The 27,657-nt window shown below is 45.3% G+C and overlaps 1 protein-coding gene across 1 annotated transcript in view; it reads right to left on the bottom strand.

Moving 5' to 3' along the window:
• The window catches only part of PREX1 (phosphatidylinositol-3,4,5-trisphosphate dependent Rac exchange factor 1), a 334,614-nt gene extending 311,727 nt beyond the window's left edge, over window positions 1-22,887 (bottom strand). Inside the window, exon 1 of the mRNA XM_061631360.1 lies at window positions 22,415-22,887. Within this exon, the coding sequence (XP_061487344.1) occupies window positions 22,415-22,612 (198 nt within the window). The 5' untranslated portion in view covers window positions 22,613-22,887. The remainder of the gene's footprint in view (window positions 1-22,414) is intronic.
• Window positions 22,888-27,657: the final 4,770 nt, after the last annotated feature.

The raw sequence follows: 27,657 nt of genomic DNA, 5'->3' as shown, positions 1-27,657 counted from the left end.
AGCCATGTGACAATGGAAAAACTTTTAAGAGATGACCCAGTGTATTTTGAAAAAAAGAACAGAGATATGATTTTACAGCAGTATTTCAGCAACTTATTCAGAATGGATGGCAAGAAAATATTTGGGATAGAGGTAATTCCCATCAGACTCTTATTATATGACTATGGCTTTGACAGCAAGATTATTATGGAATACTGATAATGGAAGATTGGATATTGAAATTACTGGACTTAACAAGACTACTGAAGATGGAAGATGGAAAATGGAACTAATAGAGATAATAGAACAATGGCTACTGAAATTACTGAACCTAACAGATTCTGATGTGATGGATTAATTGAAATGTTTATTTTGACTATGGTTATGACAATAAGATTATCATAATTAGTAATGAGATGGATTAATCGATATGCTTATCTGGAAAAAAAAATTGATAGATATATTTCTTAAAGAATTGAAACCTCTCTTTGACTTTTTGTGGAAAGAATAAAGTAATGTTTATGAGATTTGATGATTAAGTAAGATAACTACTGGAGGAAAGTGATTTTATAATATGACTTAAGAGACAGGATTGCTATATATTATAGACTTATAACTGATTTGATCTTTGACAAATGGGAAGTCAATATTTTACTCTTTATTTTTTATTTTTGTTTTTTTTTTTTCTTCTTTTCTTTTTTTCTTTTTGTTTAACTATTTTTGATTTTGTTTTTTGTCTTTGAATGTTTTATGATTTTGTCTTGTATGTTTTATGAAAATCTGAATAAAAATTATTGAAAAAAAAAAAAAAAAAAAACAGTGTCCACATGGCTAGTGTAAACTGTGCAGCAAACCTCATTGGACATCAAGGTATTGTATGCTTCTAACCCTAACCCTAGATGCAAACGTGAGGCTACGGTTTATTTATTTATTTATTACATTTATACCCCACCTTTCTTTGTTCATGAAACCCAAGGCGGCTTACATATGGTTCCAGGCGGTCTCCCATCCAGGCACTGACCAGACCTGACCCTGCTTAGCTTCAGCAGGGAGCTGGCCTTATGTGCCTTCAGACCATAGCCTGGTTCTTAGGGTTGCTGTTTTGTTGACAATGCCTGTTCTTGAAGAGGCCCCCGATGCCGTTTGATGGCCCAGGCATGGGGAACCTCAGGCCCAGTGAGCAAATGTGTGGTGTAATGGTTAGAATGTGTAATTAAAACCTGAGATGCCAGGGTTCAAATCCCCATTCAGCCTTGAAGCTCACTGGGTGACTTTGGGCCAGTCACTGTCTCTCAGTCTAACCTACCTTACAAAGTTGTTATGAGGGTAAAATGCGGAGAGGAGAACCACGTACACCACTTTGAACTCCTTGGGGAAAAGGTGGGATAAAATTGGTTTAAAATAAATAAATAAACAAAGTCCTCCAGGCCACAACTCCTCCCAGGCCATGCCCCTCACCAGTCCTGCTCCACAACCTTCCTGAGCACTCTTGCCTAGCTGGAATGTGTAACTGACCTGTGATAATACCTATTGCTTGCCTAGATGGAGGATCGAGTAACGGGGGAGTGGAAACCTCTGGCTTTCGCGTAGCTGCAATGGAACCTACTGTACAAATGTGACAGCGGTATCTGCTGCTCTGCCCACCTTTGCCTCCGGTTCTGCTCAACAGTGGAATGCAGCCCCCAGAAGGCTGCCCATGAAAGAATATGGTCCTTGGTCTGAAAAAGGTTCCCCATTCTCATTATAGCTTCTCATAGCAACAAGGTGTGCCACGAGACATAACTTGTTCAATAAATTTAATGAGATATGTTTTAAATTGATTAATGTGTGGTTTTTAAATTGTATGTTGATATTTTGATGTTGTGAACCGCCCAGAGAGCTTCGGCTATGGGGCAGTATAAAAATGTAATAAATAAATAAATAAAAGCTCCTCCCTGCTGATTTAACTAGCAAAAGCCAGGTTTTGGCAACCCCACTATGGAAGATGTAGGTAAGTTTCTGCATGAGATGGGACAGAGGAGGAAAACAATGTAAAACTTGAGATGGCAAGGCTGCCTGCTTTTCAACATTTTAAACCCCTTATATGTACTGAAAGAGTACCACCAGCAGACTATATCCATCAAGAGACCCTCAATCAATTCAGGGCACACAACAGAAAGATTGCTATGTAAACACGGATTAAGTGTTCCACCCCAATACAAAAGTGGATGGAGGTAAATCACCAGCACTAACAAACTGCACATTCTTTCCTGTCCTCCAAAGCCCCAAACAAAAGGCAATGGATTTTGCACAGCTAAAAAGGCAGCTGTAAAGGAACCTCACAAGCTTCCAATACAAGGGGAGAAAACAGCCTTGGAGGGTTAGTTGGAATTTTAGCATCATGACAACGAATAGTTTTGTATCAAGAAACAATGACACTTTGCAAATATGAAATATTCTTGGGGTATAAGAATATACAAGGAGGGATCTGTAACTTTGGTACTAAATTTCCAAAGCTCCTTAAGCAAGGAACTAAACACAGTTTATGAACAGCTGAGCCTGAAGTCCCTATTTAAGAAAGGACTCGAAGTTACTGGGCAGGGCCGGTCCCAAAGGGCGGCCAGGTCGGGCCCTGGCCAAGGGCCCCCGGAACCAAGATGGTGGACGAGGTTTCCCTAAGGAGCTGAAGCCTGCACTGCCATCTTGGTTGATGGCAGTCTTGCGTGCGCAGCCCGTGCAGCCGCAAAAGACAGGAGAGACGGAGCCAGCAAACGGGCAGGCCGAAGAAGCTCTCTCCCTGCGAGAGACAGGTAGGCATGTGTGTGTGCGTGTGCGTGCATGCATGCATGCATGTGTGCACCGGAGCCCAGGACAAGCTGGTGCCAAGGGCCCCAGCATGTCTGGTGCCAGCCCTGTTACTGGGGAATCTGCCTTTTACCAAGTCAGATGATCTGTTCATCTCCCATGATGGCAACAGCTCTCCAGTTAAAGGTCTTCCCCATCACCTGCTCCCTCATCCCCTTAACTGAAGATGCCAAGGACTGAACCTGGGACCTTCTGCATGCAAAGCTCTACCACTCTACCACTAAGTGCTCTACCACTGAGCTGTGGTCCCTTCCCAGAAATGCACAGGTCTCATAAGTCTTCAGAAACCTTTTATTTATCTGTCTTTAATACTGTGAAATGATAGATAGCATCTACCATTTAACATATATATTATGAGTGTCTGGGTAAGAATGGTTATCCCAGGTTTGGGGGAAAATGCAAGTGTGTGTCTCTGTATGGAGATGGATAAAGCGACAGAGGCCGCAGCTGCACTATACATTTAAAGCAGTCTCATACCACTTTAAGCAGTCATGGTTTCCCCCAAAGAATCCTGGGAACTGTAGTTTGCTGAGGTTGCTGAGAGTTGTTAGGAGGCCACTGGTCCCCTCGCAGAGCTACAATTCTCAGGATAGCTCAGTTCCAGCGAACTGTGGAAACTGTAGGAAATTGGAAGGGGGTACAGAGAAAAAAGGTATAGCACAGATAAAGATTTGGGACCCAAGACTTCAGACATCTGTTCTTTACCGAAAGTTCTGGACATCCTTGCAAGGGAAAAGCGAAGTTTGCATGGAGAGAGAGAGAGAGAGAGAAGGTATGGCACAGATAAATGACTTTATGGATACATGAGTCCTATCTTCAAGTACTCAGAATGTGCACTGTCAGGATATAAAGACTTTGCAATTCCATATAACATAATAGATGGGTAATTGATAACATGGGAGAGGCATTAAGCCATATCTCTGGGTACAAATTATTTTGTTTTTAATATGCTGCGAGTTAGAAAGTTAGTATTTTCATATCAATGTTAGGGTTGGCTGGAAGGTTCTTTTATGTTAGTATTTTTTTGATTCCAGAACACAAATCAAAACAAGGAAGGGAAATACTGTGAAAGAGAAAACAGTGACACCTGCTGAAGGAGAGAAGGGCTCAAAGAACACACAGACTATGCATACAGCACAGTTCCCTTATTTTTTCACACAAAAGCCTGGCAGTTTCTCTGTTTAGATGAACACATCCAGGACCAAATTCTACCCTTTGAATCCCTCTATACTGGGATCCTCTAGAAATCCATGCGCTTAAAACTAAATAGTATTGCTCTGCCAAGCTGTAACACTGTTGAAATGGAGCACATTGGCCAATGCTTCTTACAAAAAAAGATTTTAAAACACACAATTCCACACCGTTCATGTAGCCTGAAGACTGAAATCTGGCCTTCCTCCCCCTTTTTGTGATACACAGCGATGCTAAAAAAAGTTTTTTACCTCACCAAATCATGCACTCTAAATTGCATTCAATAGAAACAGTGGGAATGGTTTTATCATCGCTTACTGCAAATAAAAAATATGTTCTTTAAATGCAGGATGTGCAGAGGGAGCTGCATTTTAGAGCAAAATCAGAACTGTTAAGCCGCTGCAAAAACTATAGGGGAGACTTTCAAATCATCTTCCTACGAAAGGAGCTGGCAGTGCCCTTCTTCAGTATTTCTGCCTGTTTTTGTTCTCTTAACTTTATGAAGGTTCTTTAATGTGGGTCTTTGCACTTCCTTTGCACTCCTCCAGCTGCGTGAAGCTTCTACAAAGGAGATCAGCTGCAAAGGCACCCGAGTGGCTGCAAGAGATCCACACAAATGCAGGCACCTTCCTTCCCAGTCATAGCTGATGATGACACATGGTCAGACAACTGGCACTCCTGAGGTACTCAGAGGTGCGCTGGACTGTTACAGCCGGAGCAAATGGCAAAGAGAGTCAGATTTTGAAAATGAGTTGCTCCAGTGGCTCAATTCTTCCTAAAGGCCAATCCTGCTTACTTGGGCCACATGCACACCATATATTTATTCCACTATTAAGTCTACTTTAAACAATCATGGCTTCCCCCAAAGAATCTTGGGAAGTGTAGTTTGTGAAGGGTGCTGAGAGCTGTTAGGAGGCTCCTATTCTCCTCACAGAGCTACGATTCTCAGAGTGGTTTAACAATCAATCCCTCTAGCCACAGAACTCTGAGAATTGTAGTTCTGTGAGGGGAACAGGGCGTCTCCTAACAACTCTCAGTACCCTTCACAAACTAACTTCCCAGGATTAATAGTGAAATAAATGTCTGGTGTGACTGTGGTCTTGGAAGAGCTGCTGCTCAGGAATTCCAGCATTAAGGCCCCATCTGCACTCTACATTTAAAGCAGTATCATACCACTTTAAACAGCCATGGCTTCCCCTAAAGAACTCTGGGAACTGAAGTTTGTTAAGAGTGCTGAGAGTTGTTAGGAGACCCCGATTCCCCTCACAGAGCTATAATTCCCAGAGTTCCTTGGGAAGATGGAGGGACTGATTTTTAAACCACTCAGAGTTGTAGCTCTGTGAGGGAAATAGGAAGGAAAATACAAAATATATAATACAAGATGGTATATCCCTTTTCAACCAAGACCTCTGAATCGGTGGAGGTTGAGGGCCGTTGGGACTGCAATGGGCAAAAAGCAGAGTGACCAAGAGTAGATGGAACCATAATCAATGACAGGCAGAGTCGACCCATTCTAGCTTTGTCCCTGTTCTACGAAGGCAACACTGAGACTAAAGAGGAAGAAGCTGGAGGAAACTCCCCGGATTGGTTGTAAGCAAGAAGGCAGTCAGGTGGGGGGGCTGGCTGAAGGGAGACTCCTCTTGGTGAAGCAGTGCTCCACTTACCTAACGGACCAGACTCAGCTGCTCTGAATAGAAGTTGGTGTACAAAAATTGTAACAAAGGATTCAAGGATGAACCTCAGTTTGGCCCCTATACCCAGTTTCACTGGGGCTGCCAACAGTGCAAAACACAACACAATGCAACATCTGTCCATGCCAGTTTATTATTGGCATCACATTTCATTGGTCATGCTGCTTGACCTCAACATCCATTTCCTCCTTGCTTCTACTGTAGCATAGCTCTTCGTTCCCTCGAAGATTGAGAGATTGGAATGAAAGTTTGTGTGTGTGCTCAGGACAAAATTACACATTTTCCTCGTTCTCCTTGAGGAAGCTAGGAGCAGGCAAGGCATTTCAATCTCAGTGCTTAACTCATATTTATCTATTTTTCATCCCATCACATGGCTGCAGGGAGCTCTGAAGGAATCTTACAAGAACACAAAGATATATATATTTTTAAAAGCACGGTCCTTGTAAAACAATTGACTAAACTGATGTGTATGGGGCGGGGGGGGGAGGAACCATTTCTGCCAAAATAAAATGTCTTAATCAGGCCAGCCCTGCCAAGAGAAAACTGTAGAATTATTGACAACATGATGTCTGTTGTTGTTGCCACTAAACATAAATAATAGGCTGAAGCATTACTCAACATGAAAATGGAAATAGACTGCCTTCAAGTCAATCCCAATTTATGGCTACCCTATGAGTAGGGTTTTCATGGTAAGCAGTATTCAGAGGGGGTTTACCATTGCCTCCCTCTGAGGCTAGTCCTCCTCAGCTGGCTAGGGCTTGCTCAGCTTGCCACAGCGGCACAAGCCAGCCCCTTCCTTGTCCGCTACTGCCAGCTGGGGGGCAACTGGGCTCCTTGGTACTATGCAGCTTGCCCATGGCTGCACAGGTGGCAGGGCACGTAACCCCTGAGCCATTCACTGTGGGGGTGATCTTAGCTGGCCCTTTGCACCTAGGAGACATGAGCGGGGATTTGAACTCACAGACTCTGGACTCCTAGCCAGGCTCTACATGTACCTCATTCTAATCTTAAATGAGGGAGTGCTCTCTCAGGTTTGTTTGGGGAGGGTGGACAAGAGGTCTCCTGAGGCAGGAGCTGAACAGCCCAATATCAGCTCTGAGCAGGCTACCATAAAAACTGCATGATGCATCAGCCCAACCAAGCTGATCATTATCTCCCTTCCAAAGCAGGCCTTTGCTTTTATAGCCATTGTGAGGAGGCAGTTACAGGAGACTTTATTAGAGAGCAGTTATTACTCGGCTCCCCTTTAATCTGTGGAACTTGCAGCACTTTTACAAACCGTAATTAACAAAAGCTCATAACACTGCATGAGGCAGGAATTGTTATCTGCCCCATTTGGCAGATGGGGAGGGGAAGTCTAGCTCAGACACTTGGCAACAGAGTCAAGAACAATACCCAGGAGTCCAAATGTGCACATCCTTGCACTATCAAAGCACTTCTGTGCCTTTTCGTCTAACATGGTGAAAGGAAGAGCATGGAAAATGACAGCATCGGAAGCTAGGGTTGTCATAATTACTATAAGGCTAAGGCCTTATCAGTTCAAAAAACACAGAGCTCTCCATCAGGCTTGTGAGGTCAGTGCCATTAACATCCACAGAGATTATTTGCTACATAAAGCAAAATGAAAACCAGCCCACCATGCTCTGGCCTGCAAAGAAAGCTTTCCCTAACAGGGAGCATCTAAAAAAAAATTGAAAATATTTATATTTTATTTCTTTCCTTTCTATCCCACCCTACCTCCAAGGAGCTCAAAGTGGTATACGTGGTTCTCCACTCCCCACTGGGGGAAAAAATGCTAGAGTTTATAAAGCTCACACCCTTGCTCATTTTGCATCTGACTTCCTCTTTCACACTCTCCTTTAAAAGTAAAATACCTAGGCATCTTTTTTTTAAAAAAGAAAGAAAAAAGTAGTACTGGTGACATGAGAATGACCACACCTTAGGCCAAGGCAAATCAATTGTAGATCCTGATCCACCAGCTGAACGTCAGTGCTATATACCACACACACCACTGAATAGGTGAAGGGTTGTGGCTCAGCTGTAGAGCATTTGCCTTGCATACAGAAGGTCCCAGGTACAATCCCCAGCATCTCCTGGTAGGGCTCGGAATGTCTCTCCCCGTCTAAAACTCTGGAGAGAGCTGCCACCAATCAGTGTAGACCAGACTTTCCCAACCAGTGTGCCTCCAGATGTTGTTGGGCCACAACTCCCATCAGCCTCAGCCAGCATGCCAATGGGCAGGAAAGATGGGAATTGTGATCCAACAACATCTGGAGGCACACCGGTTGGGAAAGGCTGGTGTAGACAATACTGAGCTAGATGGACCAATGGTCTAACTTGCTATAAGGCAGCTTGCTATGATTCTATGAATAAAGCACCAGTCCCAGTGACACCTCATGGCAGCCAAGGGCAGCCTCCAGGTCCATAGCAGCATGGCAAAGCCAAGTGCCAGCACTTGACCTGGGCTTCAATATGTCAAGCAGCCAGGCACTCAAGTTTTAAATTTGCCATGCTCCAATGCAGCACCACTTGGGGCATTGTGGGGAATTTAAATGGTGGCCACCTGGGGTTACCAATCAAAAGGGTGCTGCTGCCAACCAGGTAGAAGAACAATGGCATAGGAAAGGATCCTCTCAAACCAAGAGCCAGCCCTGTGAAGTACACATTACAGAAACCAACAAAGCAATACATGAGAAGTTCCAGATGATAACTGTGTCTCACAGACAGACATACACGAGTCTTGTGGCATGTTAAGGACTAACAGACTGACTGTGGTGTAAGCTTTCATGGACGACAGCCCACTTCATCAGATGCAGGAACATGTGGATAGACTGCATACACACCATACATTTAAAGCACATGGATTTCCCCCCAAAAAATCTTGGGAACTGTAGTTTGTTAAGGGTGCCCCTCTATGAGGGGTAAATTACAGTTCCCAGGATTACTTTGGGGATGGGGAATAACATGTTTTAAATGTATGGTGTGTACACAGCCACATACAAGCGCGATCCGGCGACATGCACCAAAAGGGGTTTTCTCAGCTGTTTTCAGCAGCTCTGCCCATTCTCCAATTGGCAACCGGGTGAGCAGAGGAAGCTGCTGAAAGAGACATGCCTCAGAAACCCCAGGAGGATCATGCACGCTATTGCTTGCACATGGATCCATCACTTTGCTGGACTCTGTTTGGTTCTTTTAGGGTGCTCTATGAAGAATTTAGGCCGGAGACAAACGACAGCTTTAATCCAGGAAGCTGAAGGTAAATCAAAAGGATTGGTGCTCATGTTCTGGACCTTCATTCCACTTTCACCTCTAATAAACATGGTTGTTGTTGTTGTTGTTGTCTTAATTGCACAACCTGTCTGAGTAGAGGCAACAGTGAGATAAAGGAAATAGAAGCCTCGAAGACAATGCCTTTCTCAAAGCCCTTTCAACGGGGGGGGGGGGGAGGACTATTGTCTGTCTGCAGATTTAGAGATGGGACTGCAGCCTGTGCTCTGTGGCAATAATGATGATGACGATGGATGAACCTCTGATGTAAAACCATTCCATCCCCATCTAAAAGGCAGAGGCCTTCTTCTTTTGATAGCAATATCCATCATCGCATTCCTACTGGATCTGTTGCGCATCTCCCTTAACTTCTCCTTGCAGTTCAGTCCCAAGAGCAAAAGAAGAGACCTGCTGGATGAGACCAAAGGTCCATCTGCTCCAGCACTCTGTTCTCACCGTGGCCAACCAGATGCCCACGGGAAGCCTACAGGCTGAACCTGAGCACAACAGCTGGGATTCCCAGCAGCTGGTATGCAAAGGCATACAGCCGCTGACAATGTAGGAAGAACATAGCCATTGTGGCTAAAAGCCGCTGACAGCCTTATCCTCCTCCATGAATTTGCTGAATCCTCTTTTAAAGCCATCTAAGTTGGTGGTCGTCACGACATCTTGCAGGAGCAAATCGCATTGTTTAACTATGCATGTTTCCTTAGAAGTTAGCCCCATTATGTTCCCTGGGGCTTACTCGCAGGTACGTGTGCATAGGATTGCGGCCTTCATAGCCATTTATGTATATCTGCTCAAGGAACCAATATGAGCCAAATGCTCAGCAGGCACATACTTACACAGCACCACTGGTGTTCAGCATTCAGCCACAGCCATCATCTGCATGCGCTGAGGAATGAATTAGCTTTGGGACAGATTGAAGAATAACAATCAGATGCTTCAAAGAAGGGCTTCCCCCTTGCTTAAATTGCCTGCTTTTGTTTAATTTCCTGCATCCAGGCTGTTTTCTGTGAGGGAAATCTAAATGGCCTCCCACAGCTAAACTGCTTCCTAGAGACATTCCCTCCCTTTGACTGGATCTTTTCCTATATCACTAGACACCCGTTACACAACACTGGAAGGGAGGATGGTATTGGGGAAGGAAACATCTTGAACTAACAAAACAAGCGGTGACTTTCAGAATGAGAATACATAAGCCCAGCTGCCTTTCAGACAGACACCTTGTGGCAATTGCCAAGTGCATGCATCTGACCCACATCAGCAACAAAAACAGGAAAGCTCATTTAGATCTGCCCTTCTCTTTCTTTCATCACCTCCCGCCCTTCCTCCCTCATAAGGCCGCCTTGCAGGAAAAGAAACAACTTGTTTTTACACAAAACAGATGGTTTATCTTCCCCGACAAGCAGAAGCTTTATTATCAGCACCTCTTGAACCTAAAAAGAGGCGCAGAACAGGGCAGGACCCAGGAAACCGTAGCCAAGAAGCAACCGATGCAAAGAGTCCTTTTAACGGCCCAAACAACCAATCACAGCCTCAGGCGAGGCTGCTGAAAAGTTGAAAAGAGCTGCAAACACAGAGATGTCATGAAGGGCAGCACGGATACCAAGAAGCTAAATATTTAGCAGCGCTACCTGGAAAAAATATATTTTTAAGCCAGCAGGATGTGGGTATATTTAATCAGATGGCAGCTTGTGTGCTATATGAGAAGTAGTGAAAGAACAGGGAGGGGCCATAGCTCAGTGGCGGAGCATCTGCTTTGCATGTAGAAGGTCCACCGTTCAACCCCTGGCAATTCCAGGTAGCACTAGGAGAGAATCCTGTCCGAAATCCTGGAGAGCCACTGCCAGTCAGTGTAGACAATACTGAGCTAGATGGACCAAGTGTCAAGGCTGCTCCTATGCTCCTTTGTTCCTAAAAGACTCTAGAACACAATAAATAGATAGGGATGCAACTACTACTAAACCACTGTTCCTTTGGATATCAAACTAAGCATTATCTGAATCAGCCTTTAATGATATATTATTATAATATTATTATTATGCATATTTATTAGTCATTATTACATTATAGATTAAAGTAGGAATGCAGCAAACACATGTTTGCAAATAGATTTCATACAGATTTATCTGTGAGGGAATTGCAATTGGCTGCAGTGCCCTACTGAATACAGTAGGGCCCCACTTATATGGCAGGTTAGAGACCAGACCCCCGCCGTAAAGCGAAAATTGCCGAAAAGCGGAACATCAATCAGCTGTAGTGCGGGGAGCTCCAGCTGACAGCGCTTTGCCCCTGAAGCTCCCCCTGCAACAGCTGATCAATGTTCCATTTTTCCGTGCATGGCCCTCTCCCCCCCCGCTCGCTCGCCCTCGTTATGGTGGGGGAGTAGTGCTCCCCTTCCGCAGCAGGCTCCCTGCTGCAGATCACAGGGAGGGAGCTGCTCGCCCGCCCACACCTGCTCGCTCACCCTCCACTGCCTCCCTCGCTTGTCCCTCCTTGCCTGCTCGCCCTCCCCCTCCCTGTTCGCTCGCTCTCCGCTGCCTCCCTCACTCATCCCCCCCTTGCCCGCTCGCCCTCCCCCCTGCCTGCTCTCCGCCGCCTCCCTTATTCGTCCCCCCTTGTCTTTTTGCTCTCCCCCCTGCCTGTTCATGCGCTCACTCGCCCCCGCCACCCCCCATGACAATAAAATGGTGCCGACACCCTTCTCAGACTCAGCTGCTGAGCGCATCGTCAGAGCTTGGAAACGTTTCTTTTTTGAACTACAACTCCCATCAGCCCAACTGTAGTTTAAAAAAGGAACGTTTACAAGCTCTGATGACGCGCTCAGGGCATCGGGCACCATCAATTCCCATCATGCCACAAAATCGCTGCAAAAACGGAACAAGCACCAAACATATGGGACATAGACACAATTCAAAACCGCCGCATTAGCAAAGCGCCAAGAAGTGAAGTGCCATAAAGAGGGGCCCTATTGTATGCATTCAATGGCAAACCCCGGTTTCCTTCTGTGTAATGTGTGAAATGGTCTAGTAAGCATCTACTAGCCTTGATTTTGTTACACTGGCCTGGTTCACTCATAACACTAAGCCAAACTATGGCTTACCAGAAGTGAGCAAGCGTGCTGGTGTCTCACATCAAACAATCCATGAGCTATAATCAAGGTTTGTTCTTGTCTTACCAGCTGAGCCTGCATTTTGACATAATGCTAAGCCAAACCATGGCTAAGCTCACAGCAGCACACCGCAGCAGGAGGGAAGCAAGCTGACTGCAATTTTCTCCCTATGCACCAGCACATTCGCTCTTTCCTGACAAGCCACAGTTTAGCTTAGTGTTACATGCAAACAAGGCCACTGACAGCACAATCCATATGTCTACTCAAAAGTAGGTCCCAGTGAGCTTAATGCGACCTCCTCCTCCTAGGTAAGTGCAGCCGGAGTCACATTGCAAAAAATCACAATAAATGTAAAACACACCCAGAAACCTTAATTTCAAACAAAGGGATGAAAAAGGGAGTTGCTGCTCAAAAAAAATAAGTGGTTCCTAATGTTTTCTAGGCTTTGTGATAGGATATCACAAAATATTTCCAGTGCAATCATTACCATTCCACGTCAAACTGAAAAGGATCTTATTCCATCAATAACTTTGACATTAAGACGTTGGTCTTGTTTTTCTGTTTTATCTCTTCCTTGTTTCACATTTCTCTATCTGTGTTAACATCTTGGGCTTTTCTTCTTCTTCATTATTTCCTTTGCATTTCAAACTGACAATATGAAAAATGTTGGTGTGTTAACGGAACCTTTCCAACCACAAGCAACATCTATAGGCCTATGCTCAAGAAGATTAATAACAAAGGTCTTCCGACACACATTATATATTATAAAGAAAAGGACCCTAGTTCTTTCAGAACTTAAAACTTAGTATTTCCTCTCTTCTTGCAAAAATGGAGCTAATAAATAGGTCTGCATGCATCAGTCATAGCAAAATAGCTTAGCCTGGTTTACTGATGGCATAAAAAACCCTTTCTGCTTTTACAATCATATTATTACAATAAAACCTATCTTCCTAACCCACCGTACTTTTTATCAGGCATACCTCAAATGCAGGCTATGCTGAACTCAGGATACTAAAAACGCACTTGGGCTACAATCCTAAACATGCCTACTTGGAAGCAGATTCCACTGTAATTAAAAGCAAGCAGAGCTATGATGTAGCTGTTAGGCTGCAATCCTAGCCACGCACAGCATTGGGCTGTTGATTTGATAATGCTGATTAAAAAAAAATCAGTATAATGAACATGAAAATATAATCTCTCTGAAATCCTATATACCGATAGTGAACTCATTTTCCAAGTGTGTATCCTTATACCGCTAAAACTGCACCATCCACAGGCAAGAGGAAGGTAACAGCAGGGTTGGGCAACCCCAAGATTGGCAGAAGTAATTTTTTCAAAAAATGAGTGGATGGAGAGGACCCCTTCCCCCTAAAAAAACAGCTCAATGAGGACTGAGCATGCTCAGCAGATATGGAATGAAAAGCATGAGGGGTGCATGTGAAATAGGAATGTTGGATAAATACCAATGGGAGCAGTTTCCAGCAATTTGTATCTTCATCAGATGTCAGGAATGGAAACCACGCAAGCGAATATGAGCGGGTTGTGGTATTTTTTTTTTAGTCTACAAACGTTAAGTAAATAGTTATGTTATTTACTGTATTGCTTTTAGTGTTTCCCTTCCATTGGCATGCATTGAAGTTAATCAATTACATACATTTCTGCCATAGCAAACAGTAGGAAAATGCAGGTTTTAGAAGCAGTTAAACTGTAGCAGAACAGAAACAGCACTGATTGCAACAAACCCAGGATGGGATGGAAATCACCTGGGAGACCAGGGTTCGAATCCCCACACAGCCATGAAGCTCACTGGGTGACCTTGGGCCAGTCACTGCCTCTCAGCCTCAGAGGGAGGCAATGGTAAACCCCCTCTGAATACCACTTACCATGAAAACCCTATTCATAGGGTCGTCATAAGTCGGAATCAACTTGAAGGCAGTCCATTTCCATTTTACATTCCTAGTGTGAAATGGAATATCCTGGAAGAAAGCATGGTTGGCTGGTACCAAGAACAGGAGCACTCTACACTCCAACATTTTGTTGCATTTTGTTCACTTGTACTGAATAATATGCATAATTTTTGATGTGTAAAACTTCCCCCTTAGGCATACAGGCTAAGAACTAAAGACATCTCACATGCCTATGGAATCTATTCTCACCGCTCCTTCCACTGCACCCTTGGCACCTGCCAAAAAGTTGCTCCTGTGATTCAGGAGATGCTCTGAAGCAGCACACAGTGCAGCCCCAATGTAGCTCAAGGAGGGAATATCAGCAATCCCCTGCCCAACAGAAGTGCTTGTCACTCACACATCAGGCTGCTTGGATCCCAGCCACTGAGTTGTTGAGAGTTCAGCAAAAAAGCATTAATCAAGGCATGCCAAGGATAAAAACCATGATACAGCTTTTCCAAATTCTGTCCGATTTTATGTAATGCAAAGCAATCTACCACAGGCCTGCCTCCCACCACCATTAACTGTTGGCCATTCTGCAAATAAATATTTCAAATGTACGCATAGTACCAAAAAAAAACCCTGTAGAGTAAAGGCCTTTAGTAGCATTTTATGGAGCTGCTCAAGAAAATATTGTGACAAATATTATGGCTTCTTTGGGGAATGTAGAAAATGTTCTATTCTGTAACTTCCATGATGCTTTCTCTCTCCTCCCCCCTTTTACTCCCTCGTTCCCCCTTTCGACCCACAGAAGTAGAATAAAGGCTGTGGAATCTTTTTATACAAAGCAAATAAAAACGGAGCCTCTGTGTGTGCGAGAGAGAACCCCCACTAAGCGTAGGGGAAAAGGTCTCTAGGCACAGACAAAGGAAAACCTTTCCCTTAACTACTACATAACCACATGCTAGTCTTCTAAGGAAAGTCCAAGGGGGAAAAATGCTCCCAGTAACAGAGCCTGATTTATAAGCAAGTCTACAACATCAAACACAGAAGAAGATTCTTTTACATTACCACAGAAGCCCGGAAGTCCCTGCAAAGCTCCTGCTTCACTATGCATTGAAAATGGCTATTTGCTTCTTAGAGCATTATTTATGGAAAGTACTAAGTGAAGTCTGGAGCTTGAATGGAGAATGTGTAATAAGGGGGCACCAGCTCAATCCACAAAATCCAAACAAACACACACACACACACGCTCCCATGAAAACTCACACTTCACACTGATGGCAATTTTGCGCAAGTAAAGAAAAGCTTCCTTGCACTGTGTTAATATCTGTGTTTTATTCCGAAAGGGGCTCTCTGTAACTCCAGCTGGCTTTCTTGTCAAGCAACGCTAAAGGGCAAGTGTAGCATTTAACAGGAGAAAGGAACCTCTGCATGCTAGAATCGGCTTCCCATCCCACCTGGCACCTCCAGCGTGCAAGTGTGCTCTTTCCAAGGAGTCATTCCTATATCTTAAAAATAGGCATAAGCGTTGTGTTAAGACATCAACAGAACAGAAGAATCCAGTCATACACAAGACGTATCTCTGATATAGTTGTAAAATATGGTAGAACAGCCTTCCTCAAACTGTTGCCCTTCAGCTTCCATCAGCTCCAGCCAGCATGGCCACTGGTCAGGGGAGGTGGAAGTTGTTGTCCAAAACTTCTGGGGACCGGGGAAGGCTTCAGTAGAATTATGTATTACTTTTGTATCCTGCCCTCCCTCCAAAGAGCTCAAGATTACATACATGAGCTTATATCCCTACTTGAGAGCCAGTGGGGCGTAGTGGTTAGAATGTTGGACTATGACCTGAGAGACCAGGGTTCGAATCCCCACACAGCCATGAAGCTCGCTGGGTGACCTTGGGCCAGGCACTGCCTCTCAGTCTCAAAGGAAGGCAATGGTAAACCCCCTCTGAATACCGCTTACCATGAAAACCCTATTCATAGGGTCGCCATAAGTCGGAATCAACTTGAAGGCAGTCCATTTCCATTTCCATACCCCTATAATGTGGGTCATGAGGAGCAGTAGCCACTGGTCAAAGGGCACCCTATCAGCTTCATGGCTTAGTGGGATTTGAATCCGGGGTGCTCAAGTCCACGACTGGCACTCTGTGCACTATTTGGACTTTATTAAAACTACTGCACAGTTACATGGAAATATTCAGCAGTGGTTTGGAATGATAAATGAACCTTTTCTGATGTTCCACCCTATATGTTATGCTACATTGGCTCCACTAGGTCCTTACTGAAAGGCATGGCCTATTGTACTCAGCTAAATCCTATGCAGAGTGGACCCATTGAAATTGATGGTTATGTCTATCAACTTCAATGGGTCTACTCTGAGTAGGACTAGCATTGAATACCACTCCTTATAATAACACGCTCTGAGACACAAAGCGAGGCTGCAGCCACAGTGCCTCCCATCCTGTTCCTCCACTAGTACACTTTCTCTCACTGCTCACTGGCAAGAGTAGAGTCCTGAATTTTTGGCAGACAGGGAAAGGTCTCCAAAGATGGCAAGGGATTCTCGGCTGTTCTCAACTTGCACACCTCCTCCCATCTGCCCTCCTTTAAGACAATAATGTAGCTCTGTTAAGCCAACTCACTCCAGAACATCCAAAAATGTGGTGTCAGTTCTTAACCTACACCAAGGGTAACGAATGTCAGGCCTGAGGGCCACTTGCGGTTGTCCAGGCCTTTCCATCTGGCTCTCAGGACTCTGCCCAGGCCACACCCCTTACTGGCCCTGCTTCCCACTCTTCTCTAATGATTTCGCTTGGCTGGGATGTGTCATTAACCTGTGATGTTTGCTTGGATGGAGCACAGTCTGTGTCTGAACACACCCACTTTTGCCACACCCACCACTAGTATGTGGCCCCCAGAAGGATGCCCATGAGGGAATATGGGCCTTGGGCTGAAAAAGGTCCCCCACCCCGATCTACATATAGTCTGATCAGCTGTTTTTGCTTCCACAGTGCAAGCCTATACATGAATGACGATACAAAGATTTAGCAGCTCTGAGTCTGTATTAGTGTATGTTTGGTGGTTTGGGTGATTGATTTTTATTATATCGCACACCACCCTTGGCTCCCATAGTAGGAAGAGCAGTATAATTAATCAAATAAATAAATAAAAACTATACAGAAGTAAGTCCCAATGCTGGGGCAGGTGTAGCACACTCACGGAGGCAAGCACATTCCAGTATCCATAATCATGTCTACACAGGGACATGGGAAACTGCTTGACATGAAATTAGACTATTGGTCTATCAAGCTCAGTATGGCTGACCCTGACTGGCAGTGGCTCTTGGGGGTTTCAGAAAGGAGACTTTTTCCCAGCTGCTGGAGATGCCGGGGATTGAACCTGGCACCTTTCACACACAAGACGTGCATGTATCAGTTCTCAACAGTTCTTTGTCTTGCCCCATCCAATTCCTGCTTTGCTCCCTGGCTCTTCAAAATCCTTCACTGGTTCCCCAGTCGCTACTTGTGATGAAGTGGAGAGCATTTTGGACTAGAACTGAAAAGACCAGGGTTGAAATCCTCACTCAGCCGTGAAGCTCAATGGGTGGTTTGGAGTCAGCCCCCCCCTCTCTCTCTTTCTCTGACTAATCTACCTAACAGGGTTGTTATGATAAAGTGAAGCATGGGGAGGGGAGCAGACCGTGTATACTGCCCTGAGCTTCTTGGAAGAACAGTCGGGTAAAAAGGTAATAAACAGATCTCCCTGCCCCTCTCTTTTCTTCTTGGAATGGCTTTCTACAACTGACCTTGGCTTCTCTCTCCCACCCTACAATTTGCTCATTTTTTGATGCACACTTCAGGCTTCTTCACACATTACAATGAACACAAGCTTTCTCTACATGTGTACAAGCGTTTCACTTGTTGATTTGTACAGCTCTGCTACTGTGTACACTGGGACACAGACTCTACACTCATTGGACATTACAGGTAAATAACTGTATGAGTGTGCAGACCAACAATTCTATACACAAATTGTATACTTGTTTAATGTAATGTGTGAACACCCCATTTGGCAAGCCCAATAAACATCAATATTCTCTTTCAACTCTCTTCTGAGAGGTCCTAACAGACACACAGAGAGAGTATGTGCATGTGGGACCCATCTTCCCAATTAGAAGAATAATCCTAGAAGTTGCAATTTGTCAAAGTTAAATTCCTGGCAAAGACTCAATGGAGGGTCCCAAACTGTGGTCCATGGACCACCACTGGTCCACGTACTTCATTCCAATGGTGCACAGTGTGTCCATGAAGAAGACTTGCAATTTGAATACTATAGAATTCTGTGGAATTCACATTAAAATAAAAGAAATAAAATAAGTATTAAAATTTGATTAAAAATCATACAGCATCTAGCACAGCACATTACAATTACTACAACAGGCAGGAAAAAAATAATTACGTGGTCCACCAAGACCCTCAGCAATTTTCAAGTGGTCCGTGGAGGAAAAAAAATGGGAACCACTAATTTATTCAATACTTGGGACAGAGAAGCTTGATTTGTTTTGTCTGGGGTGGAATAGTAGACTTGATGGTTGAGTGACATGTGCTTTTTATAGAAGCACATTCCACAAAAACAGAACATAAACAACATGAAGCCAGAAGCCACTGTAATTGGAAGGTTTGGAAGATGACGTACTCTTTGTGTTCAACTATGGTGAGGGAGAAACCGGGACTGAAGCTGGCGTCGCCCCTTAAAGCAACTGTATCCTTCTCAATCAACTGTAATGTCCCTGAGTTCATGGTGCTAGATTGTGAGAAAGTATATGGAGAGAGAGGGAAAAGAACATCCTTCTCTGCCCAGTAACCCTCAAAAAAGTAGTTAATGATTATTTAAATAAATAAATAAAATTGTATTATGAGCTAGTACATATATTTATGTGCCTTCAAGTCGATCACAACTTACGGCAACCCTATGAATCAGTAACCACCAATAGCAATTGTCCTGAACCACCCTGTTCAGATCTTGTAAGTTTCACATATTAATACTTTACTTTAAAAAAAAACAACCCTAAGGCATTTGTGATAGATCCTTCTGGCGCAGAGTGGTAAGCGGCGGTAACACAGCCGAAGCTCTGCTCACGGCTGGAGTTCGATTCCAATGGAAGGAGGAAGTTGAATCTCCGGTAAAAGGGGTCGAGGTCCACTCAGCCTTCCATCCATCCGTGGTCAGTAAAATGAATACCTGGCATACGCTGGGGGGTAAAGAAAGGCCGGGGAAAGAACTGGCAATCCCACCCCATATATACGGTCTGCCTAGTAAACGTCACAAGACGAGTCGGAAACGACTGGCACTACAAGTCCCGGGACGCCTTCACCTTTAAGGCATTTGTGAAATTGACACGCATTTCCCTACCACTCTTGTCACATTCACTGGAGACATGGGAAGGAGCAGTCAGTCTTCCTGGCTCCTTGGAGTGCAAGAAGACCTGAGCCAGCAGCTGGATCTTTTCCTTGTCTGTTAACTTTTTTTTTGCTTTGTACTTATGCATTTAAGTTTGGACTGCTTCTTTTGTAATGCTGAATTTATTCTATATTTGCTAAATTGTTGGTTTTTGTCTTCTTTGAACTCATTGATATATTTTGTAAACTGTTCCCCCTCCCAACGTCACCTCCCCCATTTTTAATTTGCAAATAAATGAGTATGTGTTGTGAGCCGCTTTGGGTACAACTCACTGTGGAAAGGCAGCATATAAATAAACTAAATCAATCAATCAAGGAGGTTCAGGAAAGAAATGGAATTGTAGCAGGCAAACAATGCTGACAAGCGGGCTATACACTGCCAGACTGGCAAGAACCATATTTCAGGATGGAGTTGCATCCATGTTTTGTTGCAGGCCAGCATACATGGTAGACAGGTGGGGATGTAGTATATGAACTAGCTGGATGGGGCATCGTGACATTTTAAAGCTGTGATGAGGGTTCGGTGGCACTCCAGGTGTTGTTGGACTACAATGCCCATCATCAATTGGCTACGGTGATTAGGACTGATGGGAGATTCATAAGAAGGTAGGTGGTTCTTCAAATACTCTAGTTCCAAGGCATTAAGGACTTTAAACAGGAATGGGGAACCCCCAGGCATCCAGATGTTGTTGGACTCCCACTACCATCAGCCTCAGCCAGGATGGCCAATGATCAGCGATTATGGGAACTGTTAAAGATAATAATGCTGGGGAAAACAGAAGGGAGTAGAAAAAGAGGAAGGTCAAACAAGAGATGGATTGATTCCATAAAGGAAGCCACAGACCTGAACTTACAAGATCTGAACAGGGTGGTTCATGACAGATGCTCTTGGAGGTCACTGATTCATAGGGTCGCCTAAGTTGTAATCAACTTGGAGGCATATAACAACAACAAGTCCAGCAATATCTGGAGGACCCCAGGTTCCCCATCCCTAGTCTAAAGATTAGTATTGGCACTTAAAATGGGCCTGGAAACAAATAGATAACTAATTCAATTGTTGCAAAATCAGTGTATTATGATCAAACTACCTAACCTCCATGAGGCTGAATTCTAGCAGCTGAATTGTCCACCACTTATGTTTCCCAACTGTCTTCAAAGGCAATGCTACAGAGAGAGCAACAGAACAGACTAATCTGGATGTAACTAGTGTGTGTATAATAGTAAATACACCAGTGTATTTATTCTTCAAGGATGGGTGATTGCCTCAGTACAGTACATGATGTTGACACAGAACAGACATGATGCATTTACAGAAGAGCCATCCCAGTTCAAGCTCATTGCGCTACTAACAAAGAAGCTCCAGAAAGTGAGCACAATTGCTCAGAATTGACTGTTCCTTCTCATGGTTTTGGAACAGTGTGAGAACAGAGTTCGCCACAAAGAGGTTGTGTGCAAAGGGAGAAGTGTGGAGGCATGCTGATGAGTTCCAAGCGTCATGGTTGCAAATTACACGAGAACTATCCAGACAGGAAAGCTGCTCTTTTTTTTACTTTTCAATTTGCATGGGGATACTAATTGCCCCCACATGGATGGACAGATACAGCCTCCCACAAACACATTATTTATGAAGCAATAAAGAAATAAAATTTTAATATGCCAAGGTTTTAAAATTTTATTTAGAATTTTAATACTCTCAAGCAACAAGGTCTGATTGAAGTTAGGCTGCAACAGAAATTAACTGTCACATTAAAAGCAAAAAAAGTCTCAGAAAGGCAAGACTTATTTCTGGGGGGCGGGGGGGACAAATGATGTAAAGCATAAAGTACACACAATGTCCCATTAGACATCTTCCAAGTGAATGATGTCAAAAGCAACTTCAAAAAAAAAACACCAACCCTGGGGCAAAAGCCTGAGACAGGAAGCATATTGATGATTTTGTACTTTAAAAAAATTCTGTACTAATACTTTGTTAGTATTGTTTGCAAAGGGCTCCCTCTTTTGCCAGCTCAGGCACCTTATGAACCACCTCAGGAACGATCATCTGTGTAAACATCTTGAAAGCATTTGGATCTTGAAAGGGGTGATTTAAAAACCACACCAAGCGTCTGCAACAAAGCTCTGTTTTCCCAGCATGGGCTCTTGCCGCTTGCCACCCACCAGGAAGCCCACCGCTGGCAACCACCTAAATGCAAAAGTGTATCCACCGCACATTCTCCCAGGAGCATAAAGATGGGTTTAAAGGAAGCCCAGCCGATGTATACGCTCTCCTGTCTTGACAATCCCAGCTTGCAAACCATCTATCCATTTTCAGCCAGGGCAGGCAAGTTGTGTTGCATCTGCTAGTCTGAACTTCCTATGCCAGTACCCACCGTATTTCCCAGCACCCCTAACCGTGCCACCCAGCTCCTCTCCAACGCAGAGCCTGCTACCCCAAACCAATGTGCAAGAGTGGTGGGACATACTGCGCTCAGCACCCTTGTCCTTTGGGAATGCTGTTGTCCAAAGCATGGCACACCACAACAATCCAGCGCTCAGTCCTGTAACCACCGGCGACCCTCCTCCAGAAGGCTGCGCTTTGCCCACCTGCCGGTGTCCGTGTCAGACAGGTGATGATGCCCTTCTGCCTGGGGGGCCAACCCCTAAACGCCACCTGAGGTGGCCACACTCTCCACTGCAGAGCACGCCCTGCCGTCCCAGAAGGGGCAATCCTTCAACTCGAGAGACAGAAACACCAGACTAGCAGCCCTGTGACCAAGCTCCAATCCTCGCCAGAGATTCCGCTCAAGTCTGTTTTGTCCAGCCTGCGCCAACTCTGCAGCCCGGCTGCACGCAAAACACACTCTCACCACCCCCTAATCCTCTGGCTTGCCAACGCCGCACCGCGGACGCACAGCTGAGCCTCGCTCTCATGCCCCTCGGCGCGACCTTTCCTCTGCCCCCGATGACCCCCGCCCTTGCCCAGGCTTACGCCACTCACCGACTGCAAGAAGCTCAGGGTGCCCACGTAGTCCCGCTCGGTGCCCAAGATCTCGTTGAGGACGCAGAGGCGAAGGCGCAGCTGGCGGTCCGTATCCTTGGCGGGCTCCGAGGGGGCCGCGCCGGTGCCAGGGGCCGTCGCCACCGTTGCCGCCGCTCTTGCTGCGGGGGCCGCCACCGCTGCCGGCTGCGCTTCCATGGCCGGGCTGCTTCCTTGCCTGCCTGCCTGCCTGCCTGCCTTGCTTTTCCGAGCCGGCTGTCCCACACGGCGCTCTCCTCCCTCCGCGCTCGGCTCAGGCGCCCTCCATCCCCGAGGCTCGCAAAACGCACGGAAAGGAAAAGGCTTCCCCAGCCCGCCTACGAGCTCCGACCGCCAGCGGGAGCGCCGCTCAGGGACATTGCCAGGACGCAGCGACGCCGAGAGCAAGCGGGGCTGAGCGCAGCGCGAACGGCGCTGAATGGAGCTAGAGCGGGGAAGGGAAGTCCCAGGCAGCGCCGAGCGAGCGAGAGGGGAGGGAGAGAGAGAGAGAGAGAGGGCGCGCGCTGGGGGGGCGTGGTCAGGACAGCCAGCAGCCGGGGGGGGGGGGTCGTGTGGACAGGCGACGCCGGCCCCTGAGGCGAGGGCGGCGCTCCGAGGCAGGAGGCGGGGCGGGGCGCCTTGGCGGGACAAGTCCAAGTGCAAAAAACAGGAGCCTGGAGACTGCGGCGGGCGGTAAGGCAGAAACAAAGAGTGCCAAGACTCCCGATCACGGCCTGGGCTCGTTACCCCGGAGGTGGTTGTACTGTACACCCGGGCAACCCTTTTCCAAACTCCTGCGCAGGAAGCAGCGTGCAACTTGTGTTTGATCACTACTGCATTTTTGCTGTGGCCTTGTGGCTCTTGCAACAACAGTGCAGCCTGCCGGGTGTAGATTTCCGTAGGAGCTCCTGTGCGGGTTTTGCTTTGTTTTGTTAATTGCTGCCCAAGCACCGTGAGAGGCTGCAGCCATTGTTGGCCCTTGTTCCTGAAGCACAATCCCATTGTGTGTGAAAACATGCTCGCCTTGGCCTGTTTCGCTGTAGATGTTGACGCAGTGGGAGGGAACTCTGCAAAAGTGTGCGTGAGCACTCCGCAATAGTGTGCGTGAGCCACCGATGGTGTGCTTGGAAATTGCTGTGCGGCCTGCAAGTCATACTCTTGGAGGATTCATTCTGGAAGCATCTTTAAAGGTGCTTCCAGATGGAGGTTATTGTTGGTTTTCAAAGCCAGGCCCACAGATGCAACATATCCGGAACCTACAGGGTTCCTTATTATGGCTGGCATTAGAGATCAAAATGGTAGGGCAACTGCAGGGTCCAGTTCCATTAAGGAGGGATGGGGAACCTGTGGCTCTCCAGATGGTGTTGGCCTAGGACTCCCATCATCCCTGACTCTTGCATGTGCCAGTTGGGGCCAATGGGGATTGGAGTCCAACAACTTCTGGAAGGCTACAGGTTCCCCATCCCTGCATTAAGGGCCCCACCAGCTGAGGGTCAGTGCTGCTGTCAAGGTTCTTTCTTTATTCTTGGGCCAGCCAGGCTGGAAGCAGCACACATTATTACCTAGCCATCCAGGCCTTCCACCAGCAAAGAGAGAGCTCCAGCCATCCTCCCTTGGAGGGCAATGCCCTCTGCTCACCTACCCCACTTCTTTCCACCTGTCACTACCTGTCTCTCCACTTCCTCCCACCACCTGTTGTAGGGTTTGCTTAGCCAGGATGCCTGGTGGTCCAGGGCATTATCTCAAAGCACTTGTTGCAGCAGCCTCTAAGCAGGGCCACATCTTGTCGTTGAATAGGAGACCACCAGGGAACCCTGTGCCTTGGATTCCATGGAAGAAAGGCAGGGTGCAAATGGAGCAAAGAAGAAGCAGGAGCCAGGCATGTTCCTCATTCTTCACTCAATTATATCATCTGAGCCATCCAAAAGATGCCTGTGACAGATGCACACAACCTCCTTCAGTGCAGCGATCATAGTATTGTGGTCCACAACTGCAAAATAAAAGTGCAGTCCAATTGTAATTCAGTGGGCTTAAACATTGCTCTTGAGAATGGGTCCTTAGCTAGGCTGAGTTCATAAATGCATTTTCAAGGGATTTAATAGGAGCATGAGAAAAGCCCTGCTGGATCAGGCCAAAGGCCCATTTAGTCCGGCGTCCTGTTCTCACAGTGGCCAACACAAGCAGGACCAGAGTGCAAGAGTGTTTTCCCCACTTGTGATTCCCGGCAACTGGTATTCAGAGGCATTCCTCCTCCAACGGTGGAGGTGTATGCATTACCAGCTTGAAACGCATTTAGGTTTTTCTCAATTTGGATTGAAGCTGGTTTGGGGGAAGACGCATCAAAACACAGTATTTCATAAGAAATGACCGGATAGATGTTTATGGATTGTGGCTAACATTCTGTGTACACCACTTCCCAAACCAGCAATGGGAACACATTGGATGCAGAACAAACGGGAGTCTGTTCTCAGCTAGTAGTCATTGATAACCTAATGCTCCCTGAATCTGACTCATCTTTTAAAGACATCCACATTGGTGGCCATCACAACATCTTGTGGAAACAAGATCTTTTTCTAAAGCCATCCATGTTTTTAAGTGCTATGCCACACTATCCTATGCATGTTTACTTAGAAGAAAGCAAGACCCACTGTATTCAGTCATAATGGGCTTGAAGTGCTCCTTCCTAACTGATTCCTGTGCCAGGCAAAGGGGCTCTGCAGCATGTGTAAGAAGAAAACACATCGTGCGCTCATGCAGCATCCCCACATATGTGGACAATGACATTCTTTCAGTTTGGGTGGCCACTTCCATACCATGTCTTTTGAAGCAGGTTCATGGGTTCAAGTTTGTTCCTGCCAGTCATCATGAGGGGTGGAGCTTGTGGCAGATGCCCAAGTGGGTGTTGTGAGGGCATCAGCAAGATGGCACTTGGCCAAAGCTAAGGCATGTTTGTCTGAATATTTTTTGTCCTCCCCACTTACCTTTACCTTTAATGCTGCACTGCAACCACCTGTCAGAGACATGGGAGAGCACTTACTCTGCAGGCCGAAACAGGGAGGAGAGGTAAATGAGTAAACCCTGAAGAACAGGTCTCTAATTAGACTCTTCATTTAATTGTTCTGTTATATTCTTAATTTTGCTGCAGCATTTAAAATTTCTTTCATCTTTGCATCAGGTTAAAAAAACAACAGGCACCCAGATTTGTGTTGTTTGCTTGCTTTTCCACTTGGGCCAAATGCCAGGTCTTAGCATCCATGCGAGTCCATGCGATGCCCACTTGGGCATCTGCCTTTCTAAGATCCATCATTCCCAAAGTCCCTCCGCTCTGGCTGAACCACAAACTTGGGTCTTCTAAAGCAGATGCACCATGCTCAGCTTTTCCTGGAATAAAGGGGATGGGGGAGATCCACAGGAATTTAACTTGTAATTTAGAAAAGAGGATGTAGGAATAAAACCAATCAAGTGGATGCTTCCTGAGCAATTGGCAAACTACTGTTTCATGTGGATATTTTTTCTGTTAACATTACCACTGAGTAGCTCCCAAAAAAGCCTTTTCTGAGTTTTTGTTCTAAAATTAAAAGCAATGTTATGGCTGTGTGCAGTGGCTTCACCTTGGGAATCCATTAAGGTTGTTAAAAGTGCTGTCATCAGTGTCTGGAAGTGTCAAGTGACAGCAAAAATATGCTTTCGTTCTGGAATTTATATTAACTTACAAAAAGTTCTTAAGTTCAACTTTGTGTTGGAGAAGTACTTTGCATGGTGCTTTTTTTTTTTTTTACCTGATCCTTCCTCCAAGGAGCTCAGAGTGACATATGTTGTGCCTCCCCCCATTTTATCCTCATAATAACCCTGTGAAATAGGTTAAACTAAGAGAGAGTGTTTCACCCAATCAGCTTCATGGCCAAGTGGGGATTCAAACTCAGGTCTCCCTGATCTATTCACCAATGCAATCCCTTATAGCATGGGTGCATAGAACCAGTAGAGGCATAAATAAGAAGATGCAGCATACACCCCATCTCACTTGCTGAGCAGTGAGAAGCTGGTGCACTGAGCAAATGAAAGCAATGGAAAGGAAACGAGATACAGCAAAGACAGGGCAGATTCCAAGAAGACTGTGGTCTTCTTTCTTTGTGTCTGCTGCTTTATGCTTGTTTCACTTGGCTAGGGTGACCAGAGGCACAGCACAACAGGGCTGTCTTGCACTTCTTGTGTAGAAGAGTGGATGTTGGCTGGTGCAGCTTCTCACATGCAGATGACAAAATTCTCTCTACTGCATGACTAGGTGCAGGTGCCTTCCCCCGTCCTAGTATGCCTTTGGTCTACTCTACGCATAAACATGGGAGTGATGAACTTGGGTAATATACTTGCTTATGAGGAAGCATAGGAACTTGCTGGATTGGGACTTGAGAAGAAGGAAAAACAGAGACAAACAGAAGCAGGTTTCTGTCTGTGCACTTATTTATAGTATGCTTTAAAAAAAATGGTATGCCTCATCAATATTTACAGATGACCAATATTAACTTGGGTTGAGTTAAAAGGAATCTGTTCCCCATATTTTCCCTAGCTGATATACATTCCTCAAAGTCATAAGAATGTCTCCCCCCCTCCCTTGGACACAATAAATTTAGCTTAAGGATCCACTTAATCCTTGCTTTAGTCTTGAAATTTTATAGTTTATGAAAAAAGGTTTTTCACTTTAAAAGGGAAAATGTATTATTTGCCAGCATGAGGTTTTCAGCTGTGAAAGTGTTTGCGGCCAGCGTTGTGCTCTGCTGTTGAAGTGCACAGTTTATTGCAACTGGCAAGTCATTTTGTTTTCACTTCTGTTTGCTGTTTTAAAACTGACATTTTGTACATTTTTAGGGTTGATATTGCCACGATGCTTTCAGAGAATGAGAGTGATTAAGCAAAGCCTTTATATAGAACCAATGCCTTTTGACGACAATATGAAGGCTTTCAAGAAAACTGATCCAATAAAAATATTGTCATCTTACTGTACAGCTCTCATTTCAGTTTGCCAGAATTGCTCTTCATTTCTATAGGGAAAAAAGTGTTGCCAATATATTTTCTTCTACTGAAAATATTGCTTTTGAAAGAGCAGCTGTCTGAGGGCCATTCCACAAAGTGGCCACGCTGTCTGTTACAGATCTGAACCACAAAAGCCATGAATTTCATTGGACCAAGTTATCAGATTGGTATATTTTTGACCATATGAACCAGCCTAC

This window comes from Rhineura floridana, chromosome 6 (genome assembly GCF_030035675.1).
Source record: "Rhineura floridana isolate rRhiFlo1 chromosome 6, rRhiFlo1.hap2, whole genome shotgun sequence".
NCBI lineage: Eukaryota > Metazoa > Chordata > Lepidosauria > Squamata > Rhineuridae > Rhineura > Rhineura floridana.
This window is presented reverse-complemented; position numbering and strand designations above follow the sequence as displayed.